The 15,089-nt window shown below is 44.6% G+C and overlaps 1 protein-coding gene across 7 annotated transcripts in view; it reads left to right on the top strand.

The window, feature by feature from the left end:
- LOC147890394 (protein NEOXANTHIN-DEFICIENT 1) overlaps nucleotides 1-15,089 on the top strand; it is a 75,587-nt gene that overhangs the window by 34,663 nt on the left and 25,835 nt on the right. For 6 of the 7 annotated variants that reach the window (XM_087390599.1, XM_087390600.1, XM_087390597.1 and 3 more), the window contains 2 exons: nucleotides 14,771-14,854; nucleotides 14,953-15,016. In XM_087390599.1, the coding sequence (XP_087246725.1) occupies nucleotides 14,771-14,854; nucleotides 14,953-15,016 (148 nt within the window). Of the gene's footprint in view, nucleotides 1-14,770; nucleotides 14,855-14,952 lie in introns of all 7 variants that reach the window. The other variant, XM_087390603.1, reaches the window with a different exon arrangement.

Genomic DNA, 15,089 nt, shown 5'->3' with positions numbered 1-15,089 from the left:
AACCCATCTGGATGTCTCCTCAATAACAGATTGCATGCTCGCAATCTGTGCCTCGACAACCAGGGTACTCCCTGGGACTGTGTGTATGGCTGTGACCTCATGTTGGAGCTGCGAGATATCTTGTCTAAGTCCTTGAATGAGACCAGCTTGCTCCCGAATGGCGCGAGCCTATTCTTGTATGATGCAGCTCTCTGCTCCTGGTTGAAGCGGACCTGCTTCTGTGCGAAGCGTGCTAGCTCTATCTCGCGCTCACGGGCACTATGTACCTCCATGAGCAAGGTCTCCCAGGGCTCCGATGTGTCAGCCCGCTAGTGTCCTAGCTGAAACTCGAACGGCTGTGACATGAAAGCATGGGGATGTGAGTCCGGAAGCTAGGCGGTGACTGGGTGAGCTGGGTGAGGTATGGGGATGACAGTGGGATGGATGAGGCAATGCCAATGGGATGTGGGAGCATGGGCTGATTGAGAGGGAGAGGGGAGAGAAAGGTTGAGGCGTAATGCGGAGCAGTGCATGACACCTCCGAAGTAGGTGTCGTAAGCGGTGAGAGAGCTGTGACAGGAGAGGAAGGTAAGGAAGCAACCGACATCATGGGTATGAGTATGTCACTGATAGTGGCTGTAGCTATAGTTGGGGATGTAGAGGCTGTGGCTAAAACTAGTGCTGAAGTGGAAGCTGAAGTCGAAAGTGAGGATGTAGGGGGAGCTGAGAGTGAAGCGGGGGCTGAAGTCGAAGTAGAGATAGAGGGACTTGAGGCTGGAACTGTGACTGAAGTGGGGGCTGAAGTCAAAGTAGAGATAGAGGCTGAGGTGGGCCCCGCCTTTGCTTTGATGTCTACCCCGAGTCCACTTCGGTTGTAGCGCGTGTTTACATCCTCAAGTTTCAGTTGTGTCGTTTGTTTGTTTTTTTTTTTGGTTGTCTTTCTTGGCTTTGTCCCCCATTTATTTGGACTGATTTGTGTCCTCTTGGTGCAAGTCTTGGTGCTCGATCGGGAGCGGGAGCACAAGCTGCCCCCCCATGGCGGGAGGCACACCCAGGGCGAGGAGGCGGGTGGAAGGGAGCAGCGGGTGGAAGGGAGCAGCGGGAGGGAGTAGGAGGGAGAAGAGGGAGGAGGTGTAGAGGCGGAGTGGCAGCCGGAGGTGGAGAGGCGGAGTGGCAGCCAGAGGTGGAGAGGCGGAGGCGGCGTAGGAGGGAGGGGCGGGGAGGAGTGGGGAGCCTAGGCAGAGAGGGCCTAGGTGGGAGGGGCGGAGCAAGAAGCTGAGGTGGAGCAGGGAGGCAGGAGGCTGAGGCGGAGAGGGGCGGAGGGCCTAGGCAGAGGCATGGAGCCTAGGCAGAGAGAGGCTGCCAGCGGGAGACGCAGCAATAGTAGCAGCGGCAGCAGTAGCGGGAGGTGCAGCGGCAGCAGCAGCAGTAGCGGGAGCGAGAGTGCTGCCAATGCAAGAGTACTATTCTTGCTGTATCCCCCAATGACCCATATCTACCAAGCTGCTTAGAGAAACAGAGCTTTGTCTCCTTGAAATGGAGCATCAAAAACTTGCAGCAGTTGCTAAAAACAAGCTGGTTTAAGATGGCTTGATCAAGTTGACAAATCATCCGAGTTCCTTCAAAATATTTAAAAAATAACTGAGTACGGCACTGAATTGACAGGAGATTGTCCTATCGCACAAGTAACAGTACACCATCTATCAAACGTTGTTGGGTCATGCCTAATACTAACACATGATTATTTATTGCGGCTTAAGGAGTTTTTAGAGCCATCTCCTACAATGATTACTCCTGCAGGAGCTACACAACAGAATCCGAGCTATGGTATTAGTCCATTTGATGGCCAAAGAAAAGTCTCCTGGACACCTGATTGCATTCCTCTTGACTTCTTCCCTATTGGCATTTGTGGGGCGACAATTTCATTGCCTTGCTTAATAAAGGTGTTATCAAACTCATACCCAAAGGCTCCAACTAGCCTCAATTCTAAAGACTGGCACCTACTCACAATGCTCAATGGTGCATACAAGATAACGGCGGAAGCAATGGCTGTTAGAGTCAAATTCATTCTACAAAAATCCTATGTTCAGCAAGATGGTTTCTTCTTGGGCACAACATTCACGATGCTATCCTTAATATGTTGATCTCCATCGACTATAAAGTCATTCTCTTAAATCTTGATTGCGAGAAAGCATATGATCACCTAAGCTGGTCATTCATACTTATTGTTATGAAACATGTGCAAGATGGTCAAGACCCTTTTTGCTAACATGATAGCAGTGATATCTATCAATGGGTATCACTATCAAAGCTTCCTCCTCAAGTGTTCTATTAGAAAAGGCTGCCCCCTCACACCCTTGGCTTTTGGAATAGGCACGGAGCCTCTTTTACGACAACTTGATTATCAGGTCAACCAATATATTGGTAGCTGAGAAGAAGAATCTGGACAATCTTTTGGCAATCTACTCCGATTTTGCAAAAGTATCTGACTCCAAGATCAATGCGGCTAAAACGGCTACGCTATTCCTAAGCTAGATCCTCCACCGTCTTGCCTCTCGCAAGATGGATTCTAAATGATTTCATAGGGTTTGATCTTCAGATACCTCAGCTGCCCACTTGGGATTGGGATTCCACTAAAACATTGCCTTGATTGAACCCAAGTTCCACAAGTGAAGAGACAGGCTGATGTCGCTGAAATGCATTCTTGCCCCTTCAATTGTTTATGGCAAGATTAAAACCAAGCTCCACAAGTAAAGAGACAAGCCATTGCTGCTGCGAGCCACTGTGCTGAAATGCGTTCTCCCCCCTTCAATTGTTTATGTTGCCCCTTTCAATTGTTTACGTTTATGTTACCAATCTCTCAGAACGGTCTATCTGCATTGGAAAGGCTATCAAAAGACTACCTTTGGAAAGATAGATGACACTCCATCCCTTGGACTATTGTTACGTACCCCAAAATTGTAGGTGGCCTTGGTTTTTAAAGGTGCAAAGAAAAAGCAATTGTCTGTGGTAGAAGGGGCTCACTAAGCTGCACCCGCAACAACCTTGGGCTATTGTAACCAGATTCAGGATTGAAAGTTTTCATGGTTTTTCCCCGGGCGATGCACACTGGCAAGAAATCTTGCGCTCAAAGCATCCAATTAAATAAACCGCACTCAAAAATTCTTACGAAGCTTATGACAATATGGATAGATAAACTTGGAACATGCCATTGAATAGAAGCTTCCGAGATGTATCACTTCGGCTGAATATCTAGATCAATACTTGGCCGTTCCAAGCTGGCCCAACACCCATACATATTAGTCCTTGTATTACTTCCCGGCTAACAATAAGGGGCCGAGTATACTTGGTCATCACTTTGGGGCCATGGCAAAGCTGATTGGAGCGATTTCCAGGAGATAAAAGTGTTCACTAGGAGGGACGAAGCTTTTATCCGCAGCACCTTTGACAGAATGAGACATGACTGGCCCACTAGTACCTATCTACGTTGGCCGAATGGTTTTAAGGGCTGTTGAAAAAGAAAAGAAAAAATCCTCACTAAGGTGACGCTGAAAGACTTTCGCCCATGGTATATAGACAACCTTCCAAGGGTGGCCATGATGAAATGGCGTAGATTCACCACTTTTGATTCTTGTTCAGTTTGGGCTTGGAGACTAAGGATTGCTACCCCATCTAATCGCCTTAACTTTATGTTATGGAGGCTGGTTTCCTTCACAGTCCTAACGAAGGACAAGGTAGCCCAGTGGAAGGACATAATCTCAATGTGGAAAATCCACATCATTTGTTACTGGCTTGTGTAATTGTCGTGTACGTGTGAAACTATATTTACAGGTGTCACAGGCATCCTCAGCCCGGGGCATGTTGGACTTGCCATGTGGGCTACCCAATCAGCACGCAGCAGCCACGTGGACTGCCACGCAAGCAAGCCCATCAGCCAACTGCCATGCAGCCAGTAGCCAGTTTAGCATACCGTATAGGCCCCACGTCAGCAGCAGCAGGTCGGCTGCCAGATGAGCAGCAGCGGGTTGGTGAGCAAGAGCAGTCTGGCCAGTGGGCAGAAATATGCCTGGTTGGCCAGTTGGAGGCCTAATGGGGGGCCTATAAAAGCAGACCCCTTGGCCTTCATTCTTCATCCCCACTTCAGGCCTCAGCACGATGGGAGGCCACTTTCATATACCGGTTCCAGTTTCATCAGAAGGGGATGTCACGGGCATCCTCAGCCTGTGGCATGCTGAACTGCCACGTGCAGTGCTCAGTCAGCATTCAGCAGCCAGGTGGACTGCCACGTAGCCAGTAGCCAGCTCAACAGACCATATAGGTGCCACGCCAACAAAGCTAGCAGCAGTAGGTCGGCTACCACATCAGCAGCAGCAGGTCGGTGAGCAAGAGCAGTCTGGTCGGTGGGCAGAAATATGCTTGGTCAGTCAGTTTGAGGCCCAAGGAGGGCCTATAAAAGCAGCCCCCTTGGCCTCCATTCTTCATCCCCAACGCAAGCCTTCCAAGCCTTCAGTGCAGTAGTAGACATGCTTCCCCGCAGCAGACCAGCAGAGCGCCTCAGCCTCTACAAGGATCTAGTGAGGATTCAGCTCCTCTAGGTAGTCTAGTTTGTTGAGGGTTTCAGTCCCTCCATACAATTGTATTCAGCCCTTGGGCATTCATACATTTCAGTTATATTCTCTGCCTCTGATTCTCTCACTCACATCCACAACATCACTTTGTGTATTGAGTGCATCATCTTGCAGTTTGCAGTTAGTGAGCAGGTTAGAGAGTGAGGATAGCCTTCATCATGGCTGAGTCTGCCCGTCACCTCCGGAGTGCCGATAGAAACTCAGTACGAAGACGTTGTATAAATGGATGCTCAAGTATGTGTGGGTGTGTGGATTTGTATGTGTGAGAGCATATTTTTATACTATGGTCTACACCCACTGTTGGGTGCTGATGACGTCAGTGGGGATGTCATAGTAGCTAGTCCTTGCTATGCATGAGCTTTCAACCTTGTGAGTGACTATCATGAGATTGAAACTGCACTATGTTGTTTTTTTTAGAGGATGAGTTTGGGAATGTTCCTGGATTCATCTAGGTATATCTCCCGCTACAACAAGTGGCTCCGTTGAGCTCAAAATGGTGATCAATGTGAGCTGGTGGCAAGCTCTACTTGGCAATCTGGGCAAACTCAATGAGGCTCAACCACCGATCTGGCATGTCATACAGGTTGTAGTTGCTCAACACATTGGGAAAGTAAGGAATAATGCTTAATTTCACCAAGCCAAGATTCCTCCTACCCTAGTGCGGGAAATACAGGCTGAAATCTACTCACTTTAGGCTTCTATAGTATGAAGTTTAAGATGTTTAAACTTGCCCATAGTGCTCTTAGTCAGGCGCTATAGCTTTCGAAGTGAAGATTGCATCCTTATACAATTGTACAATCTACTTAGCATAATATAAAATTTCCCAAAAAGCCCCCTAACCACAACCTTGCAAAGCAAGGCTCTACACTGCAAATCTAGATCAATGATATCGAGTCCCCCTTCTTGTGTGGGGAAAGTCAAGGTCTCGCTCTGGTATTTGTAGAATCATCCAGTCCACTCCACAAGAAATTCCTTATCAGCTTGTGGCTAGTAGTACTTGGTCAACAACTACCACTCTAGACTGTCAAGTGTAGCTGAACTAAAACTGAGCTTTCTCGTGGTTCTCTTCATTGCAGGAAATTGTTCCAATGGAGAGATGCCCATGCCGACCTAGCAGCCCAAATATTTGACAAATACCTCTCGGAATCTGAGTGAAACCAAAATCACCCCCCCATCTAGGGTGTCCTCGTCACTGATCCAAAAGCCATTGGATTTATTCCAATTGATCATCAATGTGCACCTACTGCAAAACAAAATAAACCAAGGCTGTCCTTAAAGATGTGAGAGTTTGGAAAGTGGCTTTTGAAAAAATAGCATTTTCATAAGCAAGCTCCATGTCTAGGATCTCCTCATTCTGCCTCAAGAGAAGCCTCAGCCCAATAATGCCAGCTAAATCCATGAGCCTCTTTTTTAGATCTCGGCATGTGAATAACTACAAGAAAGGAGCAAGAGGGCATCGCTGTCAGGCTGATCTCTAAAAATCTGAAATCTCTCTCCCTTGACCCCTCTGATAAGGACCTGTTTGTGGGCTAATCTCTACAGGGAAGAGACCCAAGCATTTCGACCACCAAAGTGGAGAAGGTTCCTTCCAAGGAAACCCCACCTACTCTATCATAGGCTTTCTCCAAATCTAAGAGTAGAATGGCTAAACCTTGGCCATTTTGTGTAGCCCACTTCGAAGCCTCCCAAAAAGAAAAGTTGTCATAAAAAATGCTTCGGCCATGCACAAACCTGCTCGCATATCGTGAATAAGATTTGGGAGAAAAGATTGCAATCATTAATCGATAGCTTTTGCGAAGATTTTATAGAAGTGCCAAAAAGAGTGATTGGGCTCCATTGGGCAACCAAATTTCTGTACCGGACAAGATGAATAAGACCCTTTGTACGTGAATCGGGCATAGTACTAGAGTCTTGAATGCCTTGTAGGGCTGAAGTGACATGGTCCCCAATCATGTCCCATAAAGAAATGAACGAGGGGGTCAACCCATCTAATCCATAACACTTTCTCTTGTGAAGGAAAAAAGCACAGTTCTAAATTCCATATTGGTAAAAGGTACATTGAAATGACTTTATATTTGGTTTCACCAATTTTGGAATAGCTTGCCAAAGTTTGTGTTTGACATCATCTTTGGTAAGCGTGTCAAGATCTGCAAAAAGGAACGCATAGAATTCAGAAGCAACACGTAAGATTACATCAAGTTTTGATTGTAAAACGCTGTAGAGTCAAGTAGTATAGAAACACTTCCTCTACCCTAGCAAAGAACTATTTATTGACTATTCCTCGCATTTGAGTCCAAAAGGACTCTCGTGCATGAACGCCCTACTTTGCTCTCTGATCCAAAAGAACCTCATGATGAGCCCTTGCTGCAGCAATGTGTCTTGAACCCAAGCATTAGCTGGCCATTGTACTCTTCACTCTTACCTCTGTAGGGCTGCTAACTATTGTCAAGACCAACCTCCCATCGGAAATTTTTATGTCTTCTAATACTAGCACTCTATCAGTAACAAAAAGGGCTTCTATCACATGTGAAGAGAAGGCACCCACCCTACATATGAGAAACCCAAATCCCTCTGTAAGGTCCTCATCTACATATAACGCACCCGAAATCTTGATACGAGAATGGGCTCTCAAATGAGGCTTAGAAACCATCAAAAGCATAGGAAAGAGATCCGAGGTGGAAACCTCTAGAGAAATGCAATTAGAGCCACCTTTATCGTCAACATAAAGTCTGCCAATCCATGCATGGGATGGGCATCTGCTGTCTCCTATTTGGCCATGAAAGTAAGAGCAATTGAGGCAAAGTGTGAAAAGCATCATTTGTCTAAGAATCTTTGCTGCTGAATTGGAAAAGAAAAGCATCCCAAGCTGCTCTCCCAAGAGAGTGGATGCCACCTTCGCTTCCCCCTTTCTTATCTGAAGGCAATTCCATGATGTTAAAGTCCTTTTCAGTAATCTATGAATTTGTAACTGAGGCCTAAGAAAGCTGTGACTTTCACAAAAGGGCATGTTCTCCTCTATTATTGGAGGCGTAAAGGTTGAGAAGGCCAATCTTACACCCACCAATATGAAGTAAAATCCATTGTGCTCTAGAAGTTATGATGATGCCATGTCCAACCACAAGGGAGAGAACTTAATCTGAATTTGAAATCCTTGCCTAGTGCTCAAGGAAAAGGACTAGAAAGAGTGACCGGAAAGCAATGTACCTGACTATGCAGTCTTTTACCATCCAACTTATGTTCTTGAATGAAAAGAATGTCCATGAGATCGCTAGTGACACGTGGATGAAGCTGATTACGAATCAACTGCCTTCAGTGTTGGTAATTATCACTTCCAAGGCACTGAATATTCCAACTAACGATCCTGATCAATGGGAGGAAGTAAATTGAAAAACCTTACCTGACGTGGTGGTGGAACACCTCCTTTTTGTGAAGTGGATCCCCTAGAGTAGTGGAGGGCAGGAAAGTCCATAGGGAAAGGACCCCAAACCTGTGGCAGTGGGCGCTCTATCAGTATGATATCTAGAAGAACAACGTCCACAAAGTTGGAGGCCATAAACTGTGCCAAGTCTCCATAGCTAGCCATAGGGGAGAAAGAGTGTCTCTGAATGAATAATGGCAGCGGAGCTCATAAGATCTTTGTCTATAATAAGGCTGCAGAGCTAGGCACCAGTCTAGGCCCTTCACCAAGAAAAGGTAACTACTATGGCCCTCCACCAAGAAAAGGTAACTACTGTGCTGAAGGGGAAGTGGGTTGCTCAGAAAGAGAAGGAAGGCCAAGATTTGGAGGGAGGTGCCCTCTTGATCTGCGAGACGAGCCAAAAAAACGTCATCTCGGGCCACAATGAAAACGAGGTGAGGAAGAGGGTCAGAAACAAGAGAAGGGGCCTTATGATCCACAACTATTGGAGGTATGCCAACTCTAACCACAATTAAAACGAGGGGCAGCATATGTCAAAGGTGTAGGTGTTCCTTTTGTTGAGAAGGGGCTGCACCAGAGGCCTTCTTGGTCCTTTTCTTCTTCCTTGGGCAATCTCTAGTAAAGTGCCAAAGATCCTAAATCCGACACTAGTCTTGCTTGCAACCTCAACTCTCTGTCAAACGAGAGCAATGTGGACACTGGAGCATATATGGTCATTAGATAAGCTAGGGTTGGCGACGATGACCTGGGGATCCCATCACACCTAATAGCTTCCACTGCGGAAGAGGGTAAACTAGGGAGAGAAGGGATCTCTGTGACTAAACCAAAGGAAGCTCCGATCATGTGGCAAGGAGTAGGTGTAGACCTAAGGCAGATCGGGGAACTTGATAATGAGTGATGTGACCCCATCAGTCCTCCTCCACTAGGTTGAAGCCTAGTGAAAAAGATGAAAGAAAAATCTCCTTGGACCCAAGTGCCAAGACTCACCTCGAGGACTGTACTTGCGATTGAAGGAGAGTAAAAACGACCTGAAAAAAACCTTGCCCCAATATGGTAGAGTTGGAAGGCAAGGTAGCAAGCGTCCAGTTCCTATCCTAAGTCCTGGAGGGGTGGGACCCATGTATTCTTGCGAAGAGGGTGGTGGAGCCTAGAGACGAGGGGTCACCCTAGACGTAGCCCAGAGAGTCTAGAGAGCGAGGAGACTGCGTCTCCCACCGCAGCACGAGACAGCTTGACAGATGCAGATACGAGACATCTTCACAACCAGAGAACCATCACTGTACTAGGCTTCCAGCACCTGATAGATTGATTGATATGGCCCACTCTGCAGTTGTTGTTGTAGTTGTTGTTCTCCATGATTATGATTCTGTTAACATAGATTAATACTCAGTAACAAGGGTCCTAGTGTACCCTTTGCTTCAGCCCACTGAGGCTTGTATGAGCTCGCTTTTCTGTGTACTTTATCCATGAGGCTTCCTATGGATGTTAATATATCTTTCTTTCTTTCTTTCTTTCTCAAAATGCACATCCTTGGGAAGCTGTAGTAGCTCGTCAGTAGAGAAAATGCAACTTCTTGTAGTCGATGGAAGGGGACAAGGATTGGTTGAACCAGCCATTCGCTAATCAAAGATGGAGGGCCGATTTAAACAGAATTAGGATCTATAGATCGAGGTGTGTTTGCAATGTGCACGTCCTTTTGGTCTTTTGCAAAGAGAATTACACTCCCATCTCCTACATGAGGCCATTTGCAATGTGCATGTTCTTTTTTGTATTTTGCAAAGAGAACTACACACCCATCTCCTACATGAGGCCATTTGTCCTCCCTGAAATGGTGCTCTTTTTCCTTGCTTTTTTCCAAGAATAGTTCCGTACAGTTTTGCCATTAAACCACTTTCCATGATTGTTCTGTAATTGCTTGTTGTCCCATTGTTCCTTCTTCGTGGATTGGTACAATATTATTGAGTTGCCACTGTTGAGATATCGAGCTTCACTCGTGATATGCCAGGGTGACCGTTGTGCATTTATGTCACCGACTTGTTCGCTGCAGATGCGATTGGTACACCGCCCATGAATAATAGCTGAATGACAGCTATCCTTATGTACTCTAGTTCGTGGCTCAGTTAGTATGCCACCTTAGTTAGCTGAGTAGGGTTCTTCTATTTCTTTGTACTAGAGTTCTTTTGGCTTTCACAACTAAGAAGAGGAAAACTGTTTTTAGCCTCCACCTTTGTGTGTATTCTCCCATTGTGTATGTGAGAAAGCCGCAAGTGAGACTCCTTCCTTCTCTCCCACTATCTTTACATGGTATCAGAGCCTGGTTCGTGGTAAGGAGCTCAAGAAATCAAACCAAGTTCGCGGTGTCCTGGTAAGAGGACTAGTGTTGCTTTCCTTTTTCGAGTTTGGGAGCAAATCTCTGCAGGTAGCACAGCCGGAAAGTGCGAGAGGACAGTGTATGTTGCGGGAGAGGGTGAAGACCTTGGTGACTTTATTTTTCTGATTCGAGGCCATTTCGGGATCCGTTTTGGAGGCGGAAGTTCTCCGCAAGCATTGAGAAAAAGGCCCTGTTTATGTTATGCGACCATTGCTCTGCAGGTCGGTGAAAAGTTATCGCAGAAATTGCATCATATGTCTGTGCACAGAGATATTGGGAGTTACAGAATCATCCTTATTGCCTGTTGATGCAAATCGTCACTAGGAAGTGACTGTGGTGAAATACTACTTTCGTCAATTTTACAGATTTGCCCTTGTGAGGCAGAAGCTATGTTTTTTGCAGTGACAGAATATTTTGCAGTGTTGTGTAATGGTGTATGATTCTTTCACAGATTGTCACTGAAAAGCTTGACAAGAACAACTTCCAAGCATGGAAGTTTAGAATGACGAATTTTCTTATGGGAAAAGGCTATTGGGAGTTCATTACAGGAAATAAAGAAGAACCAGTTCTTCCTAATGTTTCCAATCAACGAAAATGCAGGCATTTAAAGGATGGCATGAGAGAGCCAGAAAAGTTATGTACTGGCTTTCTATCAGTATTTCAGATTCTATGATTGTGCATATTCAGGATGTAAGTACGCCAAAGGAGACATGGGATACTTTGGCAAAAATGTACAACACAAATACGCAAGTCAAGAAAATGCAGCTCAAGCAGGAGTTGCACAATGTGCAGAGAGGAAATATGAGCATTAATGACTACCACATGAAGGTGAAGAAGATTGCAGATGCACTTGCTTCCATTGGGTCGCCAGTGGAAGATGATGATTTAGTTTCTGTGACCTTGAATAGTCTAGGAAAGGATTATGCACAGCTCCGGACATCCATTGTCGTCCGTGAAAAATTTCTTGATTTTGAGGAGTTGTTTACTCTTCTAATTTTTGAAGAGCAGAGAAATGGTGGTGCATCTTCTTCAGGAGGAACTTCAAAAGAAACTGTCTTCTACTCAAATGCTGGAAGAGGTAGAGGCAGAGATAGAGAAGGCCGATCTGGAGGCCGTGGTAGAAATCAAAATATGCAGCAAACTCAAGAAAATCAATCCTATGGAGGAGGACATGGTAACTCTAGAGGCAGGGGGAGCCAAAGAGGTTGTGGTGGATGGTAGAGAGGCCAAAATGCAAACAACAATGTTGAATGCTACTATTGTGGTAAAATGGGTTATATGGCTAAACACTGCTATAAAAAGCAGAGTGACATCATGAATGAAAAATTGCAGCAAGGAAATTATGCATCTTCTAGTAGACAGGGTGATGACAGAAATGAGCATCTGTTTATGGTGCAGCACATGACCAATTCTGTGACAAGTGCAGAAGAAAGTAATGATGTGTGGTATGTTGACTCAGGTGCGTCAAACCACATGACAAGTCATGCAGAATGGATGTAGGATGCAAAAAAATGGAAAGACTAAGATTTGTGGAGACTGGTGATGATACTGCACATCCTATTGTGCAGATTGGTAAAATTCCTTTGTCTATGCAGGATGGGAAAAAGAAATACCTGTCTGATGTATTTCATGTCCCGAATATCACCAAGAACCTAGTTTCTGTTGGTCAAATGGTTGAGCAGGGCTTGCAGGTCAGATTTAATCCTCATGGATGCTTTATTGAGGATATGAAAAATAACGGTTGCTTGATAGCAAAAGGAAAGAAGGACATGATGTTTACGTTGGATGCGAACATGCCTGAATTGAGTGCAGCAATGTTTGCACATGGGACCAGTGTAGTTGCAGATATTGATATCTGGCATAAACGCATTGGTCATGTTAATGTACAGCGACTTAAATCAATGCAGGCCCAAATTATTGTTGCAGGATTGCCTAAATTCAAGGTTGCAGAAATGCATAAGGTATGTGAAGCCTGTCAATTTGAAAAACAGGCAAGGAAACCATTTCCTAGACATGTTCAAGAGAGTAAGAAGCCATTTGAATTAATCCACTCTGATGTGTGGACTACTAAAGCTGCATCTATTGGAGGCTGTCATTATTTTGTCACTTTTATTGATGACTACAGCAAAAAAGTTTGGGTGTATTTTATGAAAAAGAAAAGTGAAGTGTTTGGGCATTTCAAAGCTTTTAAAGCTATGGTTGAAAAAGAAACAGGCCTGTAAATAAAATGCCTAAGGTCAGATGGAGGGGGAGAGTACCTCTCAAATGAGTTTGCAAGGTTCCTGCAGGAGCATGGCATAAAGTAGCAATATTCATGCAGTCATACCCCACAGCAAAATGGACTTGGAGAAAGGAAAAACAGGCATATTAGAGAGGTATCTCTGGCCATGCTAAATGAAAAAGACCTACCAGATTATTATTGGACTGAAGCAGTTGCTACAGCAGTTTACATAATGAACAGGACTCCCACTGCAGCAATACATGGCATGATGTCAGAAGAGATGTATATTGGTAGGAAACCATATATTTCTAATTTGAAAATTTTTTGTTGCATTGCCTATGTTCATGTGTCAGGTGAGTTGAGGTCCAAGTTGGATCCAAAAGCGTAGAAGTGCATCTTTATTGGTTATTCTCTGCAGCAGAAAGGGTATAGATGCTATAACCCCTCTACTTGTAAGTTTACAATGAGTAGAGACGTTTTTGACGAGATGAGCAGCTGGTATAAACCAGTAAATGTGATTGATGATGTAGATGCACAAAATGGTAATGATGCACAAAATTCACAGCAGCAATCACAAAATATTAGTGGACCTGCAGTGTCCTCTAGCAATGGTTCACATATTGGAATTTTTTTCGAGCCTTTCAATGCTTGAACTGTTCTCTTAAGAACTTTCTCCTCTGCCTTCTTAATAGCTTCTTGTATGCTCTTACCCTTGTTTCTTTCTATATGATTGTTGGCTATGACAAGCAATGGAAGCTAAAAAATGGAAGCAAGAAGGAAAAAAACGAGATGCTATAATAGATTGCTGCAAAACTGCAGTGTGGAGGCCCAAGGGAGAGCCAACATAACAAAACCCTAGGGCTAATTGCCCTAACTGGACTAAGTGTCCTAATTGACCTAGATGGTACATAAACTTACTGTACCAATAGTCCTAACTGACTATAACTAGGCCTACAAGGCACATACCAAGGTATAAGTGTCATCTATGAATAGCCCATGAGATGGCCTACAAACCCCCCTCCATGGTATGGGCTGAAGTATCGTGGACATGGCTCAAGATACCTAAATATCTAATGTCATGGTTGCAATGATACCTAAATATCTAATCTCTGATACCACTGTTGGCTATGACAAGCAATGGAAGCTAAAAAATGGAAGCAAGAGGGAGAAAAACGAGATGCTGTAATAGATTGCTGCAACACTGTGGAGGCTCAAGGGACAGCCAACATAACAAAACCCTAGGGTTAGCTGCTCTAACTGGACTAAGTGCCCTAATTGACTAGATGGTACATAAACTAACTGTACCAATAGTCTTAACTGACTATAACTAGGCCTACAAGGCATAAGTGGCATCTATGGATAGCCCATGAGATGGCCTACAATGATTTTTGTTATGCATTTGTTCATTTCCTTACAGGTATGGGGCACGCTACATTGGATATTGCCTTTTCTATTTCCTGCCCACATATGTGAGCCTTTGTATAGCTCATCTTCATGGGGAGATGCTGTGGATTTCTGTTTTTCTACAGCTAGTCGTTTCCTTTGATCCCGAGACTCATGGCCCTGTGGTCGGACCTCAATGTCTTGTCATTAATATTTGGGAGGAGGTAGGGGTTCTTGCAAATTCTACCCAAGATGATGTTTCTTTGGCATCGTCTCAAATTGTTTGCATTTCTACAACCCTCTTGTATAGCAAGGCCACATCACCACCAAGTTTTTACATTCTTTTGCATTTTGCCATGTGTGAGGTTATGGTTATCTCTTTCCCTATTGCATGTCTTTACTAATTCTTAGTAAACATACATCTCTACTTCGCAATTTTTACCGATTACCGATTCTTAGTAGTCAAGCATCTCTGCTTGGCAAGCCCTCCAAGAATGTAACAGGTTAATGTGGCTCCTTTGAGTGATTTGAAGCAATTTTTTTGATTTGCATTGTGGACATCTCTTTTCACAAAAGATAACATGAGACATTGTTTCAGATGTGTGGTAAGCTCCCCTACGGTTTGGACATCCCTTTCCTCAAAACACACCATGAGGCATTGTTATAAATCTTGCTGGCTTGACTATATATGGGACTTATATTAACCCATATGCATACTTTATTCTGAATCGGTTTGCAGCTATTCATGAACAATTTGAACTTTCGTGCAGAGCATTCTATCAGCTGCACTTGGTGAAGGCAAATGTTGCCAGAAGATTTATTCCATCAGATCTGAAACTTGTGGAAGCTTTTGGGTTTGTACCTGGCACCTGTTCTCATGTTCTCATTTAAAGCTGACGAGATGCTTGATTCTTGTGTAAGTGTACTTAGTGTTTTTTAAATTGTAAGGCAGGTACACATTGGGTGGCATATATCTTGCTCAATATGATGGCAGTCCAGCGGGCGTATTTGATGAGGTCCATTCAAGGCCTACCACAGAAGAAATTTTTTGAATGCATCTATGTTTTGGGACCATTTCAAGAAGTTCAA

Source organism: Dipteris shenzhenensis, chromosome 19 (genome assembly GCF_047967505.1).
Source record: "Dipteris shenzhenensis isolate YYH24624 ecotype China chromosome 19, Dip_SZ_1.0, whole genome shotgun sequence".
Taxonomy (NCBI): domain Eukaryota; kingdom Viridiplantae; phylum Streptophyta; class Polypodiopsida; order Gleicheniales; family Dipteridaceae; genus Dipteris; species Dipteris shenzhenensis.
The sequence above is the reverse complement of the archived record's forward strand: the minus strand, read 5'-3'. Positions and strand labels throughout refer to the sequence as shown.